Genomic DNA, 23,371 nt, shown 5'->3' with positions numbered 1-23,371 from the left:
CTGGTCCCTGGAAGCAAACACCGCTGAGAAGTCGGGGTTGCACATTTGCGTGTGCAGCCGACGGCAGCAGTGCAGTGCCTCTGAGCAGCGCCGCCAGAAACCTCTCAGCTGCCTCAGTAACTCTGTGCTGGCTTTTCCAAACTTGAACTGCAAAATACATTTTCATGTGCAGCATCTTACTTTCTCTTTACTGAAAAAAAGTGTAGTTACTGAGGCTGCTGTCACAAAAGCAGAACTGCCAGTTTGTGGCTATTTGAGTTCTGACACAGTTCCTGTCCATGGAGGATGACCAGTCTGAAGTGTCTCAGCATACCATAATATGTACAATCTGGTGTGGCTTTCTGCTCTAGACTTAAACCCATGTATATACAGCCACTGAGGAGTTCAGTCATTCTCAACTGCTTTCAAAGACTTACAGTCCTAACACATAAAATCTCCTTAAGATTTGTGCCTGCCCAGGCTGCAGAAGAGGAAACAATGTGCCTTCCACTAAATGTGCTTACTCCCAATAATATGTTAAAGTTCTTCTTGAAACCAACATTACTAGGAAAAATATTTTACTAATTGCTCATTAAGCCCAATGTTGTGGCAACAGTGGATTTCAGGTCAAATTTTGCGGCTGAAGAGATGTAGCAAACACAAGACTTTGCTATGATTGTGTTATGATATACATCCAAATACACCATCCCTTGAGAAGCAAACAGTTAATAGTGTATCAGACACAAAATTATAAAAATTTAATTTAATTTTAATATTAATAATTAAAACTCATTAGACCTGATAATTTGTTTTGACCTTAACAATGTTAAAATGGAAAAAGATCCCACATGTATGTAAAGTGTAACAAAGATCTTCTGGTTACACAAAGGAATGAAATGCAAGTTAGAATTCTAAAGAAACTGTAAGCCTAAGGAAATTTGAGTATTGAGGATAAAGTAAAAGATTACCATAAGAAAGACCTCAGGTCACATGGTGTTAAGGAAAAAGGCATGAACCATCACATGACATATGCTTTTAGAATATCTCAACTTTTGGTTTAATAACATTAAGTATTTATTTGTAAAAAGATAGCTCTAATATAAAAATCAATTAGCCAGGATCCCTATAAATGAGATGTGGAATTATAAAAGAAATATTAAGAGTTGCAACATTTTTTATTTAACCTTTTAGCTGGACATAAACCAAGCCATTCAAACTGCTTACCATTTGCCTTGTTCATTTATAAACTGTTGAACTGCATATCCAAACTGCTCTCTTGGTGGACCAGAAAATATTTTTGCTTCCAGGAGCCCAACATTGTAGGCTTCACAGCAGCTATGAAGAATGCCTGTTAACAGAAAGATTATAATTATAACAGAAGCAATTAAAGAAGAATTTTGATCCCAATGAAAAAGGCTCTTCATCTGCGACAGCTCCCCCAACAGAAGAAAATAAATACAGCCTTTGACACATGCTTGAAAAAACAATGATACTGCTACAGTACCCTGGCCATGTGAAATGCCTCTGTAGCGCTCTTTACGTGTGCTGTATTACTGTGGGCAGAGATCAGTGACTCATTCACTGTTTGCCTTAACAAAAGTTGCAGCGTTACTAATGGGAATGTTTTAGCGGAATAAAGGCAAAATGTATGATTCAGAGGTCTGTTATCTTCCTTTACCTTCAGGCATGAGTTAAGCTTATGGCACAGCAAACACATCAACAGCCTGCTGAGGTACACTACAATCACAGAATCTTTCAGGATAAAAAAACCTTGCTGAACCACTGCCAAATCCACCAATAAATCATGTCCCCAAGTGCTACAGCTACACATCTTTTTAAAGTTTTCAGGGATGGTGATTCCACCACTTCCCTGGGAAGGCTGTTTCAATACTTGAAAAACTTTTCCAGGAAGAAATTTTTCCTAATGTTCAGTTTAAACCTTCCCTGGCGCAACTTGAGCTTATTTCTCCTTGTGCTATTGGCTGTCACCTGAGAAAAGACACTGACCCCCACCTGGCCACAGCCTCCTCTCAGGCAGTTGCAGAGAGTGATAAGGTCACCCCCGAGCCTCCTTTGCTCCAGGATAAACACCCCCAGCTCCCTCAGCTGCTCCTCACAGGACTTGTGCTCCAGACCCTTCCCCACCTCCATTGCCCTTCTCTGGACTCACTCCAGCTCCTCAGTGTCTTTCCTGCAGTGAGGGCCCAGAGCTGGACACAGCACTGGAGGTGTGGCCTCACCAGTGCCCAGCACAGGGGGACAATCCCTGCCCTGCTCCTGCTGGCCACACCATTGCTGATCCAGGCCAGGATGCCAGTGGCCTTCTTGGCCACCTGGGCACACCCTGGGTCATGCTCAGCTGCTGTCACCAGCACCCCCTGGTCCTATCCAGCCACTCTTTCCCAGCCTGTGGTTGTTGTGACCCAAGGGCAGGACCCAGCACTTGGCCTCGTTGAACCTCACACCGTTGGCCTTGGATATTGATGCAGCCTGTCCAGATCCCTCTGCAGAGGATCTGTAGCTGATCAACGCTCCCACCACCCAACTTGGTATCACCTGAAATCTGAGCATGCACCCAATCCCCTCATCCAGGCAATGGAGATATCAAAGCAAAACTGAGCCTTGGAACACCACTTGTGACCATCCACCAGCTGGCTGCAACTCCATTTACCTCAACTTTTTGTGCTCAAACAAAATGCCCTGACTGTACCTGCTCATACTGTTTATATTTGAGTTTGCGGCACTGGAGTAACAGTGAGATTATCTGCTGCGTCATAAAACCTACATTTTTGAGTCATTTCATTATCATGCCAGAAGCCTTTGTTTTCAGTCCAAACAGTCTGAACAGTTGTCCAAACAGGACAACTTAGAACGACAAACATGCAAGGTAGAGCAGCATTAATAAATTGTGACATTTAACACTGCAATTCTACTTAGCTGTGGTTTTGTTCTTAATTGCTTTTCCTTGGGCACTTATGTGCCAGGGAATAATGGTGTGCCATTCCATGCCATTATGGAAGGAACCAGCAATGTAGACTGGGGACAAAATTGATTTTGTAGGACATGGGGGTCCACTCCTCGTTCATAAAGGGTCTGATTTTTTTCTGATCAAGAACTGTAGGTGGGAAGGCTGCAGGAAAAAGGCCAGACTCCCCTGAGGGACTCTGCTGTGAGCAAGTAACTCCTTCCCCAGTGTGGATATAGAAGAACTGAGACAACAGTGGGATTCCAGGAACAAGCTATAGCCCAGCTGAGGAACACCTCAGTGCTCCTGAAAAGGCTCCAAAAATGGCAACGATGGAAGAAATCAAGACTTGTGGTTGCACTGTGCAGCTACTCCCTGAGGTTCGTAGATGAGGCAGGTTCACAGAGCTGCTCATGGGTTAAACAATGTCCCTTATGTTTCCCCTCCCTTCCTGTGTGCCCAGGCAGAATGAGTTTTACCTGCTTTACACAAAAATATGCCTCACCACAATTATTTAGTATGAATCATTATGTAGTAAAGAAGTAGCTTTTTCAATAATCCTTACGATAAGGATACTTTAAGGAGAGATGGCATCTTAAAAATATAATCTCAAATTCTAACCATTTTTCTAGTTTTGATGGGCAGAGAGTTTACTATTGGTATCACTTTCTCTCAGGTCCCATGAACAGCTTTGGAAGAGGGCTTAACAGGGTTTATATGAGCATGAAACAGCCCATCACAATAGCTGAATTGTAATAGTAATAATGGTAATAAAATCATAGTGAAAATATTAAAATCACAACCACAGGTTTGCATGCAAAGTTCATGACCTGTAAAAAGTGTCAATGTATTTTGTACCCCTGCCCACAGTATTCAAAACAGGAATATCTCTAGCAGAAGACTAAATACAACTCTAAAGAGTTACTACTTTTTTACCACAAATTCAAACAGGAAATTATGTATTAGTTATCTCAAACAACCACATCTACAGTCAGCCTCTGGAAAGCAAGAAGTCACCCACTGCTAGAAGTATAGTTCCTGGAGAAACATCCTTAGAGATAAATATATTTCTTGAGTCAAGCTATTTAAGACCGGAGAAGAGAATGTGTACAGACTCATTACCCTGTTTTGCAAGCCTTTTGACACTAAACACAACCTCATATAAATCAGAGTTTATGTCTAGGTTTTGAGGATAAGGCAACCGTGTATTGAGATAGTAATCAACAATTACCAGTAATTCCTTTGTGATCTAATATACTTGTATATTATAAAAACATTTTTTTCCATGTGATTCCCTGTTGGTTTTTTTGTTTGTTTTTGTGTGTGTCTGTTGTTAAAATGTATTATCCTCAGTCAGAAAGGAAGCATGATTTAGCAGTTTCCCATTCTCAAGAGACTAAACAAGACTATACCACAGCACCACCCCACAAGTAAATACTGAAGAAGAACCCTCCACATTATATGTTGCACATGAAAATAAGCCCTGGCTTTCAAACTTGAAAGACGGAAGCAATCTAGAATAATAAAACAGATCCAGTCTGACCCAAAATCCAGTGACATTTAGAGAAAAACTCTTGACTCTCTGGGCTGTTACACACTTAATGGCAATTCACACTACAAACCAAATGGAAACACTGCTGAGTGCATTGGAAAACTTTGATGAAAATACAGGGAACATTTTTCTAATTTGTGTCCAAGGTGAGAGTTGTGTTAAATGCTACAGGCAGGGCAAAAATTTACTCCAGAACTGGGTGGAAGTATGGGGAGCAAGTATGACAGCCAACAGCCTGAAGAAAAGTTCCCATCGTTCTAATTCCTCTGGGGTGCTGTGAAAAGTCAGATGGGGTCACAAAATGTGTGATAGGTTATGTGTTGCCTGTTCATCTCCTCCCTTGACTGCCCACCACTGTGTAACATCCATCCCTGAACCTCCCAGGACTCTCTGTGATGCTATTTTCTCCAAGATGGGGGCTTATTCCAAGGAGCAAGGACATTGCCTGTCCCTGCACTGGAAAGCTTCAACTACTTGTAGCTCCCCTGGGCTTCACCACAGCTTACTGAAGCAATGCCCTTTTTCTCTTCCCACAGTGTGACACAGGCCTTCTTGTCACTGAACCATTTCACCCATCCTTCCCATTTACCACTGGGCCTTGATTTTATTCTTTTTAATCATTTGCACAAGTGCAGCATTGGAGCATTGCTCTTTGAGAGCAAAAATGTACAGCTGGAATAATGGAGAGGTGTCTGCCAGATCACAGGTCTCTTCAAATCTGCCTCTATCATGTTCACTTTCTGGACAGGCAGCCAGTCAAGGACAGTGAAAAGAGAAGAACAAAAAAAAGCAATCATAAACCCCAGCCTCTGAGGACACACTGTTGTCTGCAGTGTTCTTACAGATCAGCTTTGCCTCTCACCCACAACTGCTTTGCAAAAATCAAAGCAGAAATGCTGGAAAACACAATCTGCCTCAGCACAACCATTATCAAAAAAAAAAAAACGTCGTTTCAGAATATTTCAGTCACATTTTAAATTCCACATTTTTATAATCGTCAGCATACTTTTTAGATCTACTCCACACAAATCTTAGATGGCTTGGGCCTAGCAAGTATATACTGGCAATAATGTAGTAGGCATTTTTCCTGCCATTTTCCTCCATCTTATATAGTGCTACACTATAAGGACATCTTTTATCCATTTTGTACATCTATCTTAATATAGTATCCATAAAAAGGAACTCAAGTATTTGCAGCCAAAAAAAAGAGAAAATTTCCTTTAGACCTATTTTAAGCCCGTGCAAAATAAGAGGGTCTCTTATGCGTTAAAAGGATGCCAATCATTGAAGTATCTAGGTTCAAAGTACTGTATATTCTAGGCTGGAACGATTCAGGGTCTGTTGCTGCCTTCAGGCAATGAACTTTGATAATTTAAGAATCTTGAAATAAAGAAAATTAATTCACTATCTGGATTTTAATAGCTTTTGGTGACAGACTTCTGCTTTGTGACATAATGATCATGATGAGAGATTGGGCAGGCAAGTAAAAATCCACTTCCTTACTTCTGTCTGTAAATGGCACTTTATTTACAGTCAAGTAAACAGACTCCGTGGAACAAAGGAAGCTAGATACAAGCCTAAAGCTTTTGAAAGCCCCTCTAGAGTCTTCAAAAGGAGCAGTTCCTCTCCACTGAGAAAGTTGCTTGGGCAGCTCAGTTTAAAGGGAACACCTTCACTAAATAGAGTAGTCCTACCACCAAGCTTCAGAAAGGAAGTGCAAGAAAAGAAATCCTAAAGGGATAAAAGAAACCATAAGCTTTTTAATAAACTCCAGTGTCTCTTTGCATTGTATTTTTTTTTCCTGCCAATTCCTATATTTAAGCGACTGCTTTATTGCAGTGTGAGCCATGGGAGCTGCAGTGTAGTTATACAGCTGGTTTTATAATTTAACACCAGGATTTTTTTTTTCTCCTAGCAGGATGAAAAATACTGCATGTTATGACTGGGCACCTTTAAGCCTCAACGTGTGGGAATTCCTTTGTAACTATAAATGACACGTCTAATGATAGCTCTAATGCCTTCTGTTTATGTCATTCTGTTTGCACTACAAGCTGAAGCAAGTTTTAATGAAGTAAAATCTCATATTAGGTACACCCAATTCATAATTGTTTGGATTTTGTAAGCTAAGTTCACAGTTTAAAGTGATCAAGCAAAAAATGTCTGTTTGATAATCAATCGTTTGATGTTAAGATTATAATAGCTGTTTTATTGAAACTTCTTATTCAGATTAACTTCAAGCATAAAAACATCAACAGGATAAAAATATGAAATCTGATTTTTATGTATGTGATTATTTCATTTGGTGAAACAACTTTATAAAACTCTAATAGAATGTACTGAACATATTATTAGCCTGTATTTTGTATCATAGGTATAATAAAAAATGTGTCATTTTGTTTTCACTCTAAATAGTAAAAATTGAATTTTCAATCACATTTTTCTATATTGGAAAAGTGACGTGCCAATCTGAGATGTCAATAAATTACAAAATACCGTAATTACTCAGTCATGCCAAGTCTCAGTCTTATTAAAATATCCAGTCAAACAGAGGCATTCTCTGCTGTTATTTATAGCTGTCCATCAAACAGGTCTAGCAAAGACAGTATCAAGAAAAAAAAGAGACAATGGACTTTGACCACTGAGTCTGTAAGGATCCACCACCCACTAAGTTTTAAATTTGTCTAATATTAACCTTGCCAGTAGGAAAGTTTTCCTTTTTTCCTTAATGTTATGACGTTCAATTATTTGAACAACTACTAGCTATAAACCAAAAAAAGTTTGTTATATAACCCAGCTAAGTAACCTTTTGTCTTTGTGAGTGAGCATTTGTGTCAGTCACAATGCCAGGAGAGCATCCTTGGCAGCTCCCCTCTGCTGGGTAGCACAGCCACAGCTATAACCGCTGCCCCTTATGCCAGCTCCAGCAGGGCAGCCGACCCTAAGAAATCCAAACTCAAGGTCAGCAGCATGCTGAGGGATTTGGGGGTGGAAGGGGTAAGCATGTAGTCACCAAAGCAAAGCAAGGCCATGACCTGCCATTATGCTAAAACCATGCACTACGGTTTTTCATCTCTTAAGTTATTTTGGGTGGAAAAATTAATCAAGAATACCCCACTGGATTATTGGTTGCTTCCTGAATTAGTTTCTTAGATTGGCAACCACTAAGATGTGTGCTGCTGGCATTGCCTTAATTGCTCAGTCTGGCCTTTTAAAAAATATCTATTCATTACAGAAGAGGGCTTGGCTTTGCACTTTATGTTATACTACTCCAAGAGAGCCACTACAAATTCCAGGAAGAAAATTTTTCTGTTGGTCTCAAAAGATTTCTACCTCCAAGTAACACACATCAGCAGGGTCCTGAAGCCTGTCAGACCCTGCTGAGGACAGAGAAAAGAAAGGGGTGGGAGGGATGAGAGAACTTGTAGCTGTTGTTTTCCACTGACTTAATCTCACAGCGGATGCACACTGTGGTTCAAGCTTTATCCATGACTGAAATATTTCTAAGGGCTCTCTTTGGGGTAGATTTTCAGCTATTTTCTATTGTGCAAAGTCACACTGGATCTCCTTTGTTGTCAGGGAACTTGAAAAAGCATTTTTTTGTCTCTGTCTGATACCCAGCTGGTTATTTTTTTCATCCCTCTGCAAAAGTTTGCTGAAGTTGGCTCACAGATTCCAGAGTTAGAGAGGTAGTACAGGCACCTACAGACCCCCTTCACATTATAATCACCTACTGTCCTTGCAATATTAGCCAGAAGGTGGAATGAAGGCAGGAAGGTGAAGCAATAAAGTTATGAAAGAGGATAGTCAAGTGATATATATATCACAAATATACTTAGTCTTACTTTACTGTTTGAACAACATTTTGGTTTAAGAGTAATGTTACTCCCTTATTATTCAGAACATATATTATCAGAGCAATAATCCAACTGGAATTATCCAAGTATTCTTACAGAAATAACTACCCAGCTTTCATAATATGTTGTGCTTTGAATGCTTTATTGACAAGACTGTGGAAACATAAAGGAAAAACAACCAGCATGCAGTTACTTTAGTCTATTGAATTGCAATATGGATAATCTTCATTCTGGCTTTCAGAAGCCGCTGAGCAATTCTCACTGCAATGAGCAAAATCTTCATAAAAAAAGAAACTCTTTTTTCTTTTTGTAATGTACTAGTCCAACTATATTGGTTTTGCTGTTTGAGACTTTCCTACAAATGAACATAAATATCAAATAACTTTTTTATCTGTCTTTAGAATACTCACAAATGGCTACAGGGAATCCAACCTAACATGCAAGGAAAATAGGGAGTACTTATAATTCAGTCTGGAAAGGTGTATTAGCCTTTACCCAGTATGGTCAACAAAACTGAAAAAAATTTCTCATTAGTTTTCTCTTTTATATTGACTTTTCTACTTTCTGTAATATTTTTTTCTTCAATATGCACACCCAGAGCAGTAGGTACAATGGCATGTAGATACCTTCAGCTCATATACTAAAACAGAAGATTTATAATCAGATTTAATCTGGTTTTACTTAAAACTGAACAGACTTCTTATAGAGAACAATCTCCTAAATAGAGACAATGTAAACCTCTACAGGAATCAAAAAGAATAAAGAAAGTGATTGGCAAGACACTGCTTTTTATACTGACAGTTGAAACATTGTATAATCCTCACTTCATTTTCTTTGTTATTATTTCATATGTTTACAGAAGCTTGAAAAAGGCAAGTTTTCATTTTACTACTTCATCTAACTGTTCTACTTTCTGTTGTCTTGAGATCAACTTTTTCTTCACAACAGCCGCAATATCTCAGACTTCTTAATAATTAACAGAAGTCATAACATTTAGAGTAGAAATAAATTATAGGCAAAAAAGCCTCCCCCAGATCCACCACTCGGAACAAAAGAGAGACAATGCCTCATTTAGTAACAATCTTCCCACCCTTCTCCCTCCCCTTCTTTCCAGCAAGTTTTCTTGGCTTAGTTGGCTGACTGCTTCTTCCTGGAAATAGGTCAGCTTCCAGCCTGAGAGCCTCTGTGTGTGTTGAAAGCCTGAGACATTGCCTTTCCCTTGCAATGGTTCAGAATGCAAAAGCTGCACTGAGGAGTTATCAATAACTCCCTATAAAAGCAGCCTAAACCTGACAGGACATGAATTGTGACTGAAAAGTTGGAAAGACTGCGGTAACACAACTAGGAGCTGTCTATTTTGTTGTTCTGACACTGCTGCAGAATAAGAGATCTAATTAAATTTATCCACAACTTCAATAGTTAGTCTACAAGACTTGTCTTTCTCCTGGTAACTGCCTACTTGTGGCCCAGATATTGCCCTCTCTGGCTGCCAGAGCAGACAAATAAACCACTCTTCATCTGTAGTTAAGAAATCCAGACAACCTACTATACACAAAAGGACTGGTTCCAAATAAATGCTTAGGAGCAGCTCCTGCTCCTATGAGTTTTTAATAAAGACAGCAAGCATTCAAGCCTACTCAAATTTATTACTTTGGCATGTTTCCATCCATGTTTTTAGTGGGGAAAAGCTTAATTTTACAGAAAATTCACTTAAGTTCTATCTTTTTTGTAATGACATGCAGTTTTTGTTTCATCTTGGTACTAACAGGATTTTTCAACTTTGTCCTTAGAATACTAAAATTTTTTTAGAACACCACAAAAAGATTAAAAGTATGTGAGGGTAACAAGCTGTACACATACATATGTTATTTATGCAGTTGTCACTGGCCTTCACAAGTAATGATGATAAACACAAAAAACCTTGCATGCTTCCCTATGATAAAAACTGACTTTCCAAGTGGCATTTCACCCCAGCAGTTTCTCTTCCCTTGTGTCCACATTATCAGTGGTTGCGTTTTCTCTTTTTTAAACTAGGAATACTTCCAAATATAGTCAAAGAAGCATGAGCCACACAACTGTAAGAGAAGAAATGCATGTCACCACACTGAAAGCAATGTGACTGCTATCTGTATATCCTATATGCCACATTTGCTCATCTCAGCTGCTATGAAAACACAAGTGTACATAGCAGGTTTTCACACAAATATCAAGAAGGGAAAGCAACCACGGGTATCTATACTTCCCTACCCATATCACACTCTAACCTATATGAAAACTACAGTGTATTATAACATATTATATTGTGTGTTAAATCACTGTTAAATGTGACCTGAAAGGCTGGACTAGAAAAAAGCTGAGGGACTTGTCGTCACCATCGACCCTCCATTCCAGTGTCACAGCCTAAAGCATGAGGACTGCAGTGGGTCCAGTGACCATTCCATGATACCATTTTTAGGACAGCATGTTTAAGATGCTGTTGCTCCCTCACAGCTTCTGAAGCTAACTGGAAGCTTAGCTCTGTACACAGATGGCCACAGAAATAAGAGCAGCTTCAGCTGTAAAAAGTTTGCTACATCAGCTTCCTGCAAGAAGAAAAACTCCAAAGCACCACAGGATATATAATACAATACTTGGAAGAGCTATAATTATCAGAACATTTGTTCTCCTATGCCAGAAGTAATGACTATTTCTCTCCTTTGATTTTAATGGGAGCTCATGGCTGGGCATCCTGAATGGTAGGCAGGTGGTCCTAATCACTCACCTGAAATTGCACCTTAATGCACCTTGAAATGATCGATTCTGGCACCAGATAGTGTCTAGGCAGAATTTAGGTACATTAAAATCAGGAAAACAATCCAGGAAGCCCACACTTCAGCAGCTGGCTAACCCACAATGAACGTAAAATTACCTGTCACTTAGGTGTTATTACACATGGTTGTACCAAAGTTTAGAATATGAATCAGGTGTAGAAGCACCCTGTCTAAGAGCAAAGTATTCTACCCTACTGTTAACCCACTCTGATACCACAGTAAGAGGCAATGAAGGATTTTCAACTTATTTATTTTGACTTGTAATAATTAAATTATTTAACTAAATAGCTAAGTAACTTATTTTTATGCACAACCAAATTACCAAATGTGAATTGTATGGGTAGTTGGTCTCAAAAAGCCAACTTAGAACTCCTTCCAGCTAAGTGCCCAGACATTAGGCCACAGGCAAGATGTTGTCTTTGCCTGACTGGAAATATAAATATACATCCTGGGATGAGGTGAGACCTTGTTTTAATTTATGGGGTAGAGACTGTTTGTCTGACTGCTTTGTTGCCAGGTGATGCAAAGATGCATCACCTGAGAGGTGAATCTACATCACCATGAGCCTCCAGGGAGAACTAGACTTGTATTTCCCAGGTGACTATCATTACTTCCAAAGCAGCTACCTCTTGCAAGAAAGCTGAACTGGACACATGTCTCCCAAAATCCTTTCCCATCCTTGACCTCACTGGAAGGAGGCACCTCATGCTGGTGCCTGAGAAGGATGGAGTTCAAACAGCCTTGATCCACCTCTTAGCTGCAGGAGTCTTCCTGCTTTGCAAGAAGCTGGCTTTTTGTGCATCTTAAGGTGCTGAGTTCAAGGCACCTGCACTCTGGGACAGGGGGACTATGTTTTAGGTGAAGTGGGACTGCAGCAGGCACTCTCCCAACCCTCAGCCCACACACCACACAGATGCCAGTGCTCAGGATACTGTAGTTAGAGTTCAGAAGGAAGTTATTATCTTCTTTTTTTTTTTTTTTTTTTTTTTTGTAAAATGAAGCCATTGTACATTTTGGGGCCAGAGAGAAGGGCCCATGTACATTTAAGAAGAGTTTTCTAGAGATAATACTTGCTTCTACAAAAGCAGAACAGTTGCTTTTTTGTCTTCACAGAACCAAGGTCTATTGTAGCTCTCAGCTTCTCAGAAGGATAACTCCAGAGACTCAAGTACTTTTTTACTGTTCAATATGATGAACTGGCTTTTGGCATCTTGGAAGGGAAAACAGAAAATTAAAAAAAAAAGCAAACCAACTCCCACTCCCCCCCACCCAAAAAAAAAAAAGGAGAAAGAAAATAGAGGATATTTGGCTAGAGTTAAATAGATAACTATTATTAGCAGAAGGACTATGTGAGTAGCACTGCTGGATTTTTTCTCAGTTTATTGTTTTGCCCATCTTACTAAATGTTCCTTCTCCATCATTTCTGCTATTTTATATTTGACCTTTATGTATTTCAGGCATGTTTAAATGGGAACTTTATTTGGTGAGCACAATTAAAGAAAGCGTTATGTTACTTAATTTTTTTCTATGCAAAAAAGGTTAGCTAAATTAGCATTTGAGGAATTTCAGCTAAATCTGAGTTTAGTACTTTAAATTCAATCCGTTCTGTGTACATCTAACGTACTGCATATAAAGACAACTGAATTTTATACTAGACAGTAGGAATACTGGATAAAATAGTTTCAAAATTCATTATTATAGACTGCTGTCATTGTCTTATTAGAATTTACTGTTAAGAAAATTGAATCACTGAAAAAAATTTTAATAAAATGTTTTCCTATTCTTTAGATAGCAATTAATACTCTCTTCAAACAGAAAATTCAAGTAAGAATACAGGCACAGAGACATTTGAGTCACACACCCTTCTCTGCAGTGAAATTTGGTAACTATCTAGGATGCACTAGTTGCCTCAGAACATAATACTCCACTTGCTGCTGCTTTGGACAGATGCCTCAAGGAGATTCTTTTGTGTTTTACTCTCCTTATTGTAGCTTGTTGCTATTAAGAAACCAGGACACAAACTCTTGACACAGATTTGACACTCTTGCCCTGATTTGATACCTACATAGACATCTACTCACCTAAGAGAATGGGACCAGCCAAGAATAAATTTAGGCCTGAATTGCAGTAATTTACTCTTTTGTTCCTTTAGCTGAATATATAATGAAATAGAATTTCTTATGCAATGTGCTTTCATAACTGAAGGGAAACTTGAACACAGCCGTCACAGAAACTGATAAACAATGAGAAGTGACTTATGTGCATGTGGAAATTTAGACACACTGATAGCTAATTCCACTGGTTTACCTGTGTGCAGCGGCCTTACTTCAGGTAGCACAGGGCATAGCCCAGGCATATCCCCCAGAAAGTGCTGGGCTGACAACTTCTATTAACAGCATCCTTAGCTGCACTAAGCACACAGCACAAGCACTAAGCACTGGCACGAGGCAGATACTCCTCAGTCAGCCAAGAACACTGATCTTGCAGCTAGCTGAGATAGTAATTTACCAGGTAACCCAGTGGGTGAAGCAGCCTGGTCATCTGCAGTCTTACCATCACACAAAGCTTTGTATTGCAGTCTTAACACAGCATCGACTGCTGCCAGCTTTTCTTGCTTAAGGTCTCTTATGTTTGAGACAGATAGCTAGACAGGCAGATAGATTAGCTGTCAGATAGATAAAAGGTAAAAATTTAGTTCAATCCTTCACACCCGTCCACCCCCCACTCACCGCTCCATCCTCAAACTCCACTATTTCCTTAGGTATTTCTTCTGTGCAATAAGCTTCCTCCCTGAAGGCTGCTGCTGACAGTAATTTCTCCCAAAATTTCTTTATTGTCTTTCAGAAATAACCATGTTATGCAAGGAGATTTGTGTGATTAAGGAAAAAAAAAGGCATGCAAGTGTATGAGATAAAGGAAAGATGATAAACTTGGAAGCAGGTTGCAAAGGGCAAAATAAATCAGGAATAAGGCAAGAGTTCCGTCAGGGCTGTGCATAACTTCCAAGCCCTTCACCCTGTCTAACAGCAATTTGAAAGGGACAAAAGAATCCATGACATTCATCATGTGTGACATTCAACCATGCAGATGCCATTCAGCTGCACACAAAATGTCTTTGCTCATCCTCCATTCAAAGAGTCTGTGTTGATCCTTCTTCTTTGCCTGCTCTTTTAATTCCTGAATAATATGCAAGTCTTCTTATAGTTTTACAGCAGTACATCTCCAGGAGAAAATTAAATTTTCTCCTCTGAGGATCCTGAAATGCTGTTCAGGGAAAAATTCAAAATAACGATTACCAACACTCAGAATATTGAGTTTATTTGGCAATTCAGAAATCACAGCCTGATTTGGAAGTGATGGAAATGCTTATGTTGACACCTCTAAATGCCTTTGGTATTCACCACCTCCAGAAAACCATTGCAGTATGAGCAGGAAGAAGATTATTGCATACTTCTTCACAAAGATACATACTCACACTCGACCAATACAGACATAAGGTATTGTTTATCCTGTGTAATTAACACTCACTTATTTTTACTATCCTTTTATCAATGCCTCAAGAAGGTGTATGTTCCCATAACTATTTAGCACAGATATATGTCAGTCTTCCACCTAAGGGTTTATAAATAAAAATCCTTCTGTGTTATCACTTTTAAGAGAAAAGAAAACTAAGGCTCAGACAGTTCTCTGATGTCCTTGAGTAATTTAAATTGGAACAGTAGAGCCAAATTATTTAAACAAAAAATAAGCTTATCAACTTGTTCTGTCTTGCTGCACAGCGTCTGAAATCCCAACACTGTTTAGTATCACAGGGCCAGAGATCACTGTGTGATCTAAAAGCTCAAGAGAAAAGAAGCTCTAAACATTAAAACTGCTAATGGAAATGTCCTAAGCCAAGCAGATAACATGTGTTGGTATGCAAGTGCATGGCTATGCCGATGAGAATCCAGTCTGTGTCCTGTCTGCATTTCAGTGCGGTCACCATGGAAATGGGAACCAGCCTGCACAGAGCCTAACAAAGGAAACCTTTAAATGAAAATAACAACACTGGATAGAGGCTGCACAAGATTTGTCCTGGGGAAAATTACTTGCTTTACTCATCTGGAGATGCAGAAACCCCCTTTTACATGCATTAATCCTTTAATAATACTTTATTCACACTTAGCTGTTTTGACATTAAGCCATTACACTGGTAGTTCCAGTTATTAATCCTTATGAAAATACATCACATGAAGTACATACAAACCCCACTTTCATTCATTCAAAATTACAATAATGAAGAAAAACCACAATGAATAATATTTATATAGTGGCTAGGAAGCACAATGAAAAAAAGGAGTAGCTGTATTTTACTTCTTTAACTTCTTAAATTAAGAGTTCTGTGATACTGAATCAAAAAAGCAAAGAACAATTCACATGTTGTTCCAGAGAGAGGCAGCACACAGTTAAAACTTGTTGGTAGGATCTCATGTTGACTTTGACCAAATTATGAACAAATAAATATTAACTGTTAATGCGTTTAGGTGTCTGACGGTAATAGCCTGTATGCTTTCTAAAATAAACATAATACAAAATACAAGTCCTGTAGTGCAGTATGAATGAAGCCTTACTTCAATCTGCAATGCTGTGAGAGGCAAAACTCCAAAAATAACACATAGTAGTGCTCGTACTTCTTGTTACCTCAGAAAGAAGGAAAAACTAGAGACAGGTTTACTTTAAGAAGAGTTCATGTTTAGGTCCACCTTTCAAGACATCTCCAGATTATAGAATAATTTTTAACATTAACATTACTCACAAATATGATAATAAAACATCAAGGTGTCAAAAGATGATCACAAAGAGGGAGAAAGGCAGAAATCAAAATAGGCTGTACAGATTTAACTTGGTGTGTATGACTGCACGTTAAAAGCGTTTACATCCCAACTTTTAGCTTCATTTATTGCACCAAATGTTCCATTTCCATTTGCTATTCAGTTATCAGTTTAATCCATTCTGCTTTGTACATTGCCATGTCCTTTTATGTAAATATTTCTAATCTTAGCAGTTTCCTTGTTGATTATTGCCAACATATCTTGAAAATAAACATTTAAGTATTTATATGTGACAGAGGATTTATTTTTCAACACTAAAGTGAAATGAGAGATCATCCTAACCTCCATAAAAAGAAAAAAGTACTTACCACTTTTGGATATCTAGTGATACAGCTAAACCCTTATTTTTTCATATTTAAAATACAATTTCCGTTTACTTCAGTCACAGCTGTGAATACAGAGCAGTATTGCACATCAAGATGCACTTGCACAACCAGCTCAAGCCAGTGGAAGTGACAGCTACCAGTGAAAGAGACTTTTCCAGCTTTCCTCCCTCTGGCTACAAGTTCTGACTGTACCTATGCCAGCATTAACAAATAAATTGCTCGTGAGCAGATCAGTTTAGCTCATCTCCAAAACTAACCTGGCTCAAAAGGGGGAAAAAATTATTCAAGCAAATGAGTCCCTGACCTGTTCCCGAGACTAAGCCATAGTGATAGCAGAGAGAAACTGGTGGAAACATGCATACAGGAGTGGATGACATGTCCTTGCAGTGTCAGCTCCACATTCAGGTCAGTTTAAGCAGATCGTGAAAACGCAGCTTCAGTTTTGAGAACCCCTGGCTGAGCAAAGAGAAAGAGAAGAACACAAAAGCTCCAACCACATGTCAAAGATTTGAATTAAATGACTTGTCTGAAATTGTACTCAGCTTTTGTAGGGAAAAAAAAGAGAGAGAGAGAGAGAGAGAGAGAGAGAGAGAGAGAGAAAGAATCCACTTTTGTATGGAAAACAGAGAAATTTATTTCTCTTAATCCTACATTTCATCCTCATTCATTAGACCACTTTCTAATTTCAAAACTAAGCAAGGCAGGAGCTCCAGCTCATTATCTGATCACACCATCTTTCTCTGTTCATAGGCAGTGACAGCATGATGTACTGATGTGCAAAAGAGACAAATCCAGGTAGCTAGCTTACTCTGGGCACTTTCTAATTTTTGCATGTTAAATGCCATTATCACAGCTTTCATACCAGTTTAAACAAAAGCATACTGAAGAAAAAGAGTTTGTAAGTAGGGTCTCCTATTCCTCTATAGGGCCTTACAGCCTATTACTAACAATAATTTCCATCATTGGAAACTCTCCACTCTACACAGACACCCCAATTTCAGGTAGACCTGTTTTCTCCTTCAGTCTGCCTGGGTCCCACAGAGCAACCTGAGAATCCATGGCACTCATGTGGTAGACCTGTAGCCCAAAAGGCATAACCCTCATGTCACTGCAAGTTTTCATTTCAGAATTAAAGAGTTCAAGGGATGCTTACTTCACAGAGTGCAGATTTTATGAATGCGCTAAGAGTTGCATCATTCACATCCCGGGTTGCTGGAGGGAGGTTCATGTTGGGCTTCAATATAGAGGCTTGCTGAGACAGTGTATGTTTGGTCACCCCAAATTTTACTTTCTTCCCTAGGTATGGTCCTCCAACACTATCACTTAATAATTCACACTGAAGCTAATTATTCTTATAAAAAGGAGAACAAGCTGGTTCATCTGAAGCCCAGGAAACAGTTAAGAACATGCAGTACAGACAGTCAGCAGACCACTATCCAGAAGCAAACTGGAAAGCAGAGTGACTTAAATGATGGATATTGCTTTAAAATAACAAATAACTTGAGAAATCAAGAGAGAATTTTTTTTCTATTTGCAGGTGTAGATCTAAGACCTCACACAGAAACATTTGACTAAGGTACACAACAAGGTGGACATAAATTAACTTAGAATCTAGCTGATAAAAGTGCATTTCTTTCCAGAGGAATACAGTTTTTCACAGACTTGTTACCTGGCCAAATTTAGGTAGACAATGCAAATAGTGCCTTCCTGCCAAATTTCAAATATCTCATCTGAAGCATGAGGGCACTAGAGCTTTCCAAAGAAAATGTTACCACAATTGAGCCCAGAAAAGCTACTGTATTTTCCACTGGCTTCACTCTCAGAAAGAGCTGGGCTGTTTTGGCTCTGACTTTTAAGAACGGGATTAGGAAAAAAAATGCATACTTAAAATGTAAATTCAAAGAACTGGATGTGGCAAATCTATCAGCAGCATGTAGCAACAGAAAAGCTTCCAGCTTTGTTGTATAGGTTGCCCTGTTAATACATCATTTATTCCTCTTAACGTAATCTACTTCTCTGTGCTATACACTTTTTGGTCAACAATTAACAAGGCTGGTAGCAAAGTCATGCTATCAAGTTGATAGCTCTGTTTCAGATCTCTTCTTCTTACAGCATCTAAAAAGTCTTAATGACTTTCCAGACACAAAAGTACACATCAGCAAAGAGTAACCCATTACTTCACTGTTGCACTATTTTTAGTTGAATTTCACAACAAAGCATCCCATGTGACCCATTTAATAAAGCTGGTAATTCAGTAGTTAATATACTGACATAAAATCAAGTCTGGAATAACTTGGAATATTTTCTGGAAGTAAGGACTAATTCAGCCAAGCTATCCTAATTAAATTTAAGAATATCACCTTTGAAAGTAAACCAATTCATTAGAATTCAAACAACTGCAAAATTATTGTGGGAGAGCTACAAGAGTACCACCATAGCAGAACTCTTAAAAACACTTAAGGAAAGCTCTCTTGTCCTGAAACTTTCTTTTTGTTGTTATTCCAACAAGATCAAAGGCCTTAGCAAGTATTAACCCACTAATTGCATCCACTAACATCAAATGTCATGACATATGTGAAATCAAAATTATGACAGCTTTCAGATTTATAAATTGAGATAAATCATGGGTAGTGCCTGAACTAAGCACACCTATCCCACTTCTGTCATTCAAAATGCCAGGGGAATTCTCCTCTCACAATCAGCCCTTATCTTCTGCTTTCAGCACTGCTCTACAACCTTTGCAAGTCTTAAGACCCCATGAATTATAGTGAATGCTAATGGTCCTGGTTTTCAGTAGCTGTAACCAGGAGAATAATAGATAGATTAAGCAAAAGTACAGGGTGGAATGTTTTGCCTACTGGTACTTCTCAGAATTTTTCTTAAAAAAAAAAAAGCCAGGCTGTTTTTGTTCTATATATCACATCACAGGTTAATATTTTTGTATTTTATTTCATACCCTGCAGCCACACATTCCACTGCAATGTTCGCTATGGTTACTGAAAGAACAAGTTAGAACAGCTCATCAGTGAAAACTCATTTTCATGCTGCCTTTTCGGTGACTTGCTAATTAAGGGTTTTTGAGAGTATACAGTAATATTAAAACTCTGAAACTGCCTAGGAATTTGCTCATGGCAAGTGAACATGATTGCTTACAGTTCCCAGGAAAATAGATGTAATGGTAATTAAGTTAGCCAAGAGAAGGAGGAGATGGTTCAAGTTTCCCTATCCTTGTCCAAGGAGCAACATCTGCCCAACAGTGTAGTAACAGAGGACTCTTGCAAATAGGAGAAGCATTCACAAAAAGCATTCATTTTCGCGCCTAAAAAGGTGTAATCATCATATAATTCTAAATTCACGCATCAGATTGTCCCCGTTCCCTCCGCTCCAGCGCGCACACACACAGTCTATTTAGGGGAAAGTGGAATCTATGCCACTCCAGGAGTTTAACCTGCTTTAAAATCGCCGCCGCTGCATCTCACTCGCCCGCAGTCGCAGCCCACCAGCTCGCAGCCGCGCACCCTCCGCGCGTCTCTGCCCGGCCCGAGGCCGCCCCCGGCTCCGCACCTCGCGCCCGCCGGGGACCTTCCCTCCCTGCCTCCCTCCTTCCTTTCCTCCCTCCCTCCTTCCTTCCCTCCTTCCTTTCTTGCTCCCGGAGCGGCGGGACGGACGGACGTACCCAGTGCGAGGAGCAGAGGCGGCAGCGCCGTGCCCGCGGAGCCCATGTCCGGCGCGCGGCGAGGTCGGGCCAGGGCCGCTCCGAGGTGGCCGCTTCCCAGGGCGACACTGAGCGCCACCTGCTCCGAGCCGCCCCCAAATACTCTTCCTCCTCCTCCTTCTTTTCCTCCTCCTCCTCCTCCTCCACGCCCCCTGCAGTCGGTCGCGGAGGGGCCGGAGGCCGCTCCTCCCGTCTCCCGCCCCTCGCTCCGCACCAGCGGCGCCGCCGGCGGTGCTGTCCCCTGCAGGCTCTGCCCCACTGTGTTCCCACCTGGTTTTACTCTCTGGAGGGGACCTCCCCGCTCTCGGCCCGCCTGGCGCTGCCCAAAGCTGTTGTGCCTCATGGCTGCGCTGGAAGGAGGGCTCCGAGATCGGGACTTCCACCACCCCCGCCCTGGGTACCCTGGGCAACAGCGGTTTGGAGGGCTGGGGGTGCCTCTTTTTCTTATTAAATTGCACATTTGATCACACTGAGTCTATATCTTCTTCTTTAAATGAAATTTTTGCAGAATATACCCCCAGCTATGCAGGAGTGAAACAGGATCCAGAAACCTTGCCACACAACTGTCTCAAACTTGGAAATGATGGTGAGGATGTATTGCCCAGGCAAAATAACTGCCCACGTTGCCTTAGATGCCAGGCCAATATCCAGGTAGACAAAGAGAATCGAAACCAGCAAAATTAGGGAGGTGAGGCGGTTGACTTCTGAAGAAATCAGAAAGAGTTCTTACGCAAGATGCTGTGTAGCTTTCAGTCTACCTAGCCTTGTCAGCACTGTTTAAATACTGTATGTTCAGAGTATTTGAGAAACATGCATTTTCTCCATCCCACAGTTCCAGTAAATATCAAGATTTATGGCACTACCTTTTCATATGGAATGTATTTCATTTTGTGCAGTGAATTCTGCTGAATAATTTTAACTTCTTGGCATTAACATTGTGTAATGAAAAAGACAGTTGGCCTGGAAAATTGAAATAAAAAAGCTTCCTTCCTTCACCCTCCTTGCCATCTAGGTCATGGCCATTTAGATGTGACACACTGTAGGTATTATTTAAGGAGCACATGTATTCTCTTTGCTTCTTATTTGTTTTTAAGCTTTGGAAACTGAGCTATAAATTAAAATGAAGAAGTTTGTCAGCATTTGTCAGCAGGTGGTTTTCAACAGGTTTTTTTTTTGGACAAGGGTTTTATATGGACATCATGTAATTAAAGAAATATCCACCACCAGGATGTTAAAATCCACTTGATGGAAGTGCAGCAGGGACCTGTCTTTGTATAACTTACGTTGGATTCTTTCATGTATTTGTGTTATGGAACACACAGGAGTGTTACCCAACCTAATGCAAGAGTTTGTACATAGACTTACTGTGAGCACTGCCCAAGACACTGCCACTGCTGAACTCCAAAGCCCTTTCCAAAGCCCTTGTTCAGTCATCACCAGGGATGACTTGCAAGTCTCTGGGAGCACTCTGTTTCCCTTGCACAATGTCACAGAAGACCTGCAGACACCTCAATAAGTATTAAAGTGCAGATATTGAAGCAGTAACACCATCTTCAGCACCCAGACTGGTCCAGTGACCAGTGGGAAAATTGTGATGGGAAGAGCAGCCATGGGAACTTTTCTTTCCATCTGCACTGTGTGTATACATATTTGTGCCACTCCAGGACAAGAAGGAAAATCTATACTTCCACAAGGAATAAGAAGAACATAATTAATAAATACTAATGAAAGAACAATCAAAAACAACAAAAATCCACAGCATAGAGAAAAATGGTTTCTTAATAATGGAATAAACCTAGAATTGCCCTCTGCCCCACCCTAAAATAACCTGTGCAGACTGATGTCTCAGTTTCCTAAGAAACAATGTCTTTGATACAGTTACATCATTCTAATTATAAATATGTCCTTAGGATATGAAACTTTATCATGCAGATACAATGTTGAAGAGTAATTTCTCACACAAAAAGGCTGTCTCCCAGGGTGCTGCTTCTAAGACAACAGTCTTCAATCTTTACAAATAATAGGCTGTAGGAAAATAAATACTGTGACAATTACTGTATTCTTCAACAATACTCCCTTAGATGAAAGCTTTTGTTTTAAATTATTATAAGCCATTTGATAACAACCTTCTCATAAAATCCTGAACTTTGCATATTATAGGAAACAAGTTTTTATATTGTGTAATATTTCACCTTTTTTGATTCACTTCAGAAATTTTATACATATATTGAACATATTCAAGGAAATTATTATTTATTATTGTTCACCTACACTGAAAATCAAATTATTCAGAGAACAGTTTGGTTGGTGCTCTTTATCTCTGCACTATAAAATGGGGTTGGATATACACCCTTTGCTATACATGAGTTTGTTGTTTAATGATGTTCTATAGCACCTTGTCATGTCTGTTTGTCATTGATCACAGGGACACTGGCCAAAACCACCGTATCTGCCTGAGCTTATTTGCAAAGTTTCCTGCGTTCTATGCAAATACAGTGTGCACATTAGAATAAACTATTTTGTTATCTAGGGCAAAACAAACTTTATTTTTCACAGTAAGGACTGTGTGAAGCAGGTTACTTGATCACTATGAAAAGACCACTATAGTTTTTGCATTTTCAAGAAAAAATAGAAGTTCCAGAGTGAAGATAATTAAGAAATCTTGCTTTTAAAAGTTACTCTGGTGAACACATACTTAATGATCAATTTTACAATTTATGCATGCAATTCTAGCTTTTTAATGTGATGAAAAATGTTCAAATTAATGCCAGCCTTCTCAGAGAAATATGCAGGTGTCTCCATATTTTGTTATTTGCAAGGGCTGACCAGAGAATCAGAGTTTCTGTGGTATGCAAAACTTAGTTATCTGTTAATGTGTTTCTGGGAGGAAATCTTGGAAAAGTGATTAATTTACACAAAGAAGGCCAAGATGAATGGCTCAAGGTCACTTTTTGATTTGTCTGGAGATGCTAGAGGAAAGGGATACAAATATTAGTTATTGTTTTTAGCAGAAACATAGTGTCTATAACAAAAATGTTACATTAAGGGCTCCATTGAAGGAAAAAGAACTAGCTACTAAAAAAAGCCCAAATCTATAAAGGAAATGTTAAAATTAGCTGTGAGGATGTAGTTTAGACATTACTAATAATTCAGTTTTGAAATAAAACTATAAAAGGCCAAAAATACACTAATGGCATTTTAGGTTTCACATAGGGAATGAGCAGAGGACAAACCAGCACTTTGATACACTACTGTGCAAACCACACATTTTTAATGCTTTTTGCAACTTTGGTTCAATG

General features: G+C 39.5%; 1 protein-coding gene across 2 annotated transcripts in view; it reads right to left on the bottom strand.

Annotated features, from left to right (window-relative positions):
- Nucleotides 1-20,237, bottom strand: part of ITGA2 (integrin subunit alpha 2) — a 68,049-nt gene extending 47,812 nt beyond the window's left edge. Inside the window, exons 1-2 of one of the 2 annotated variants that reach the window (XM_068177273.1) lie at nt 20,034-20,237; nt 1,204-1,327 (exon numbers count right to left, since the gene is read on the bottom strand). In XM_068177273.1, the coding sequence (XP_068033374.1) occupies nt 1,204-1,327; nt 20,034-20,079 (170 nt within the window). In that variant the 5' untranslated portion in view covers nt 20,080-20,237. Of the gene's footprint in view, nt 1-1,203; nt 1,419-20,033 lie in introns of those variants that run through there. The other variant, XM_068177272.1, reaches the window with a different exon arrangement.
- Nucleotides 20,238-23,371: the final 3,134 nt, after the last annotated feature.

This window comes from Anomalospiza imberbis, chromosome Z (genome assembly GCF_031753505.1).
Source record: "Anomalospiza imberbis isolate Cuckoo-Finch-1a 21T00152 chromosome Z, ASM3175350v1, whole genome shotgun sequence".
Lineage (NCBI taxonomy): Eukaryota > Metazoa > Chordata > Aves > Passeriformes > Viduidae > Anomalospiza > Anomalospiza imberbis.
This window is presented reverse-complemented; position numbering and strand designations above follow the sequence as displayed.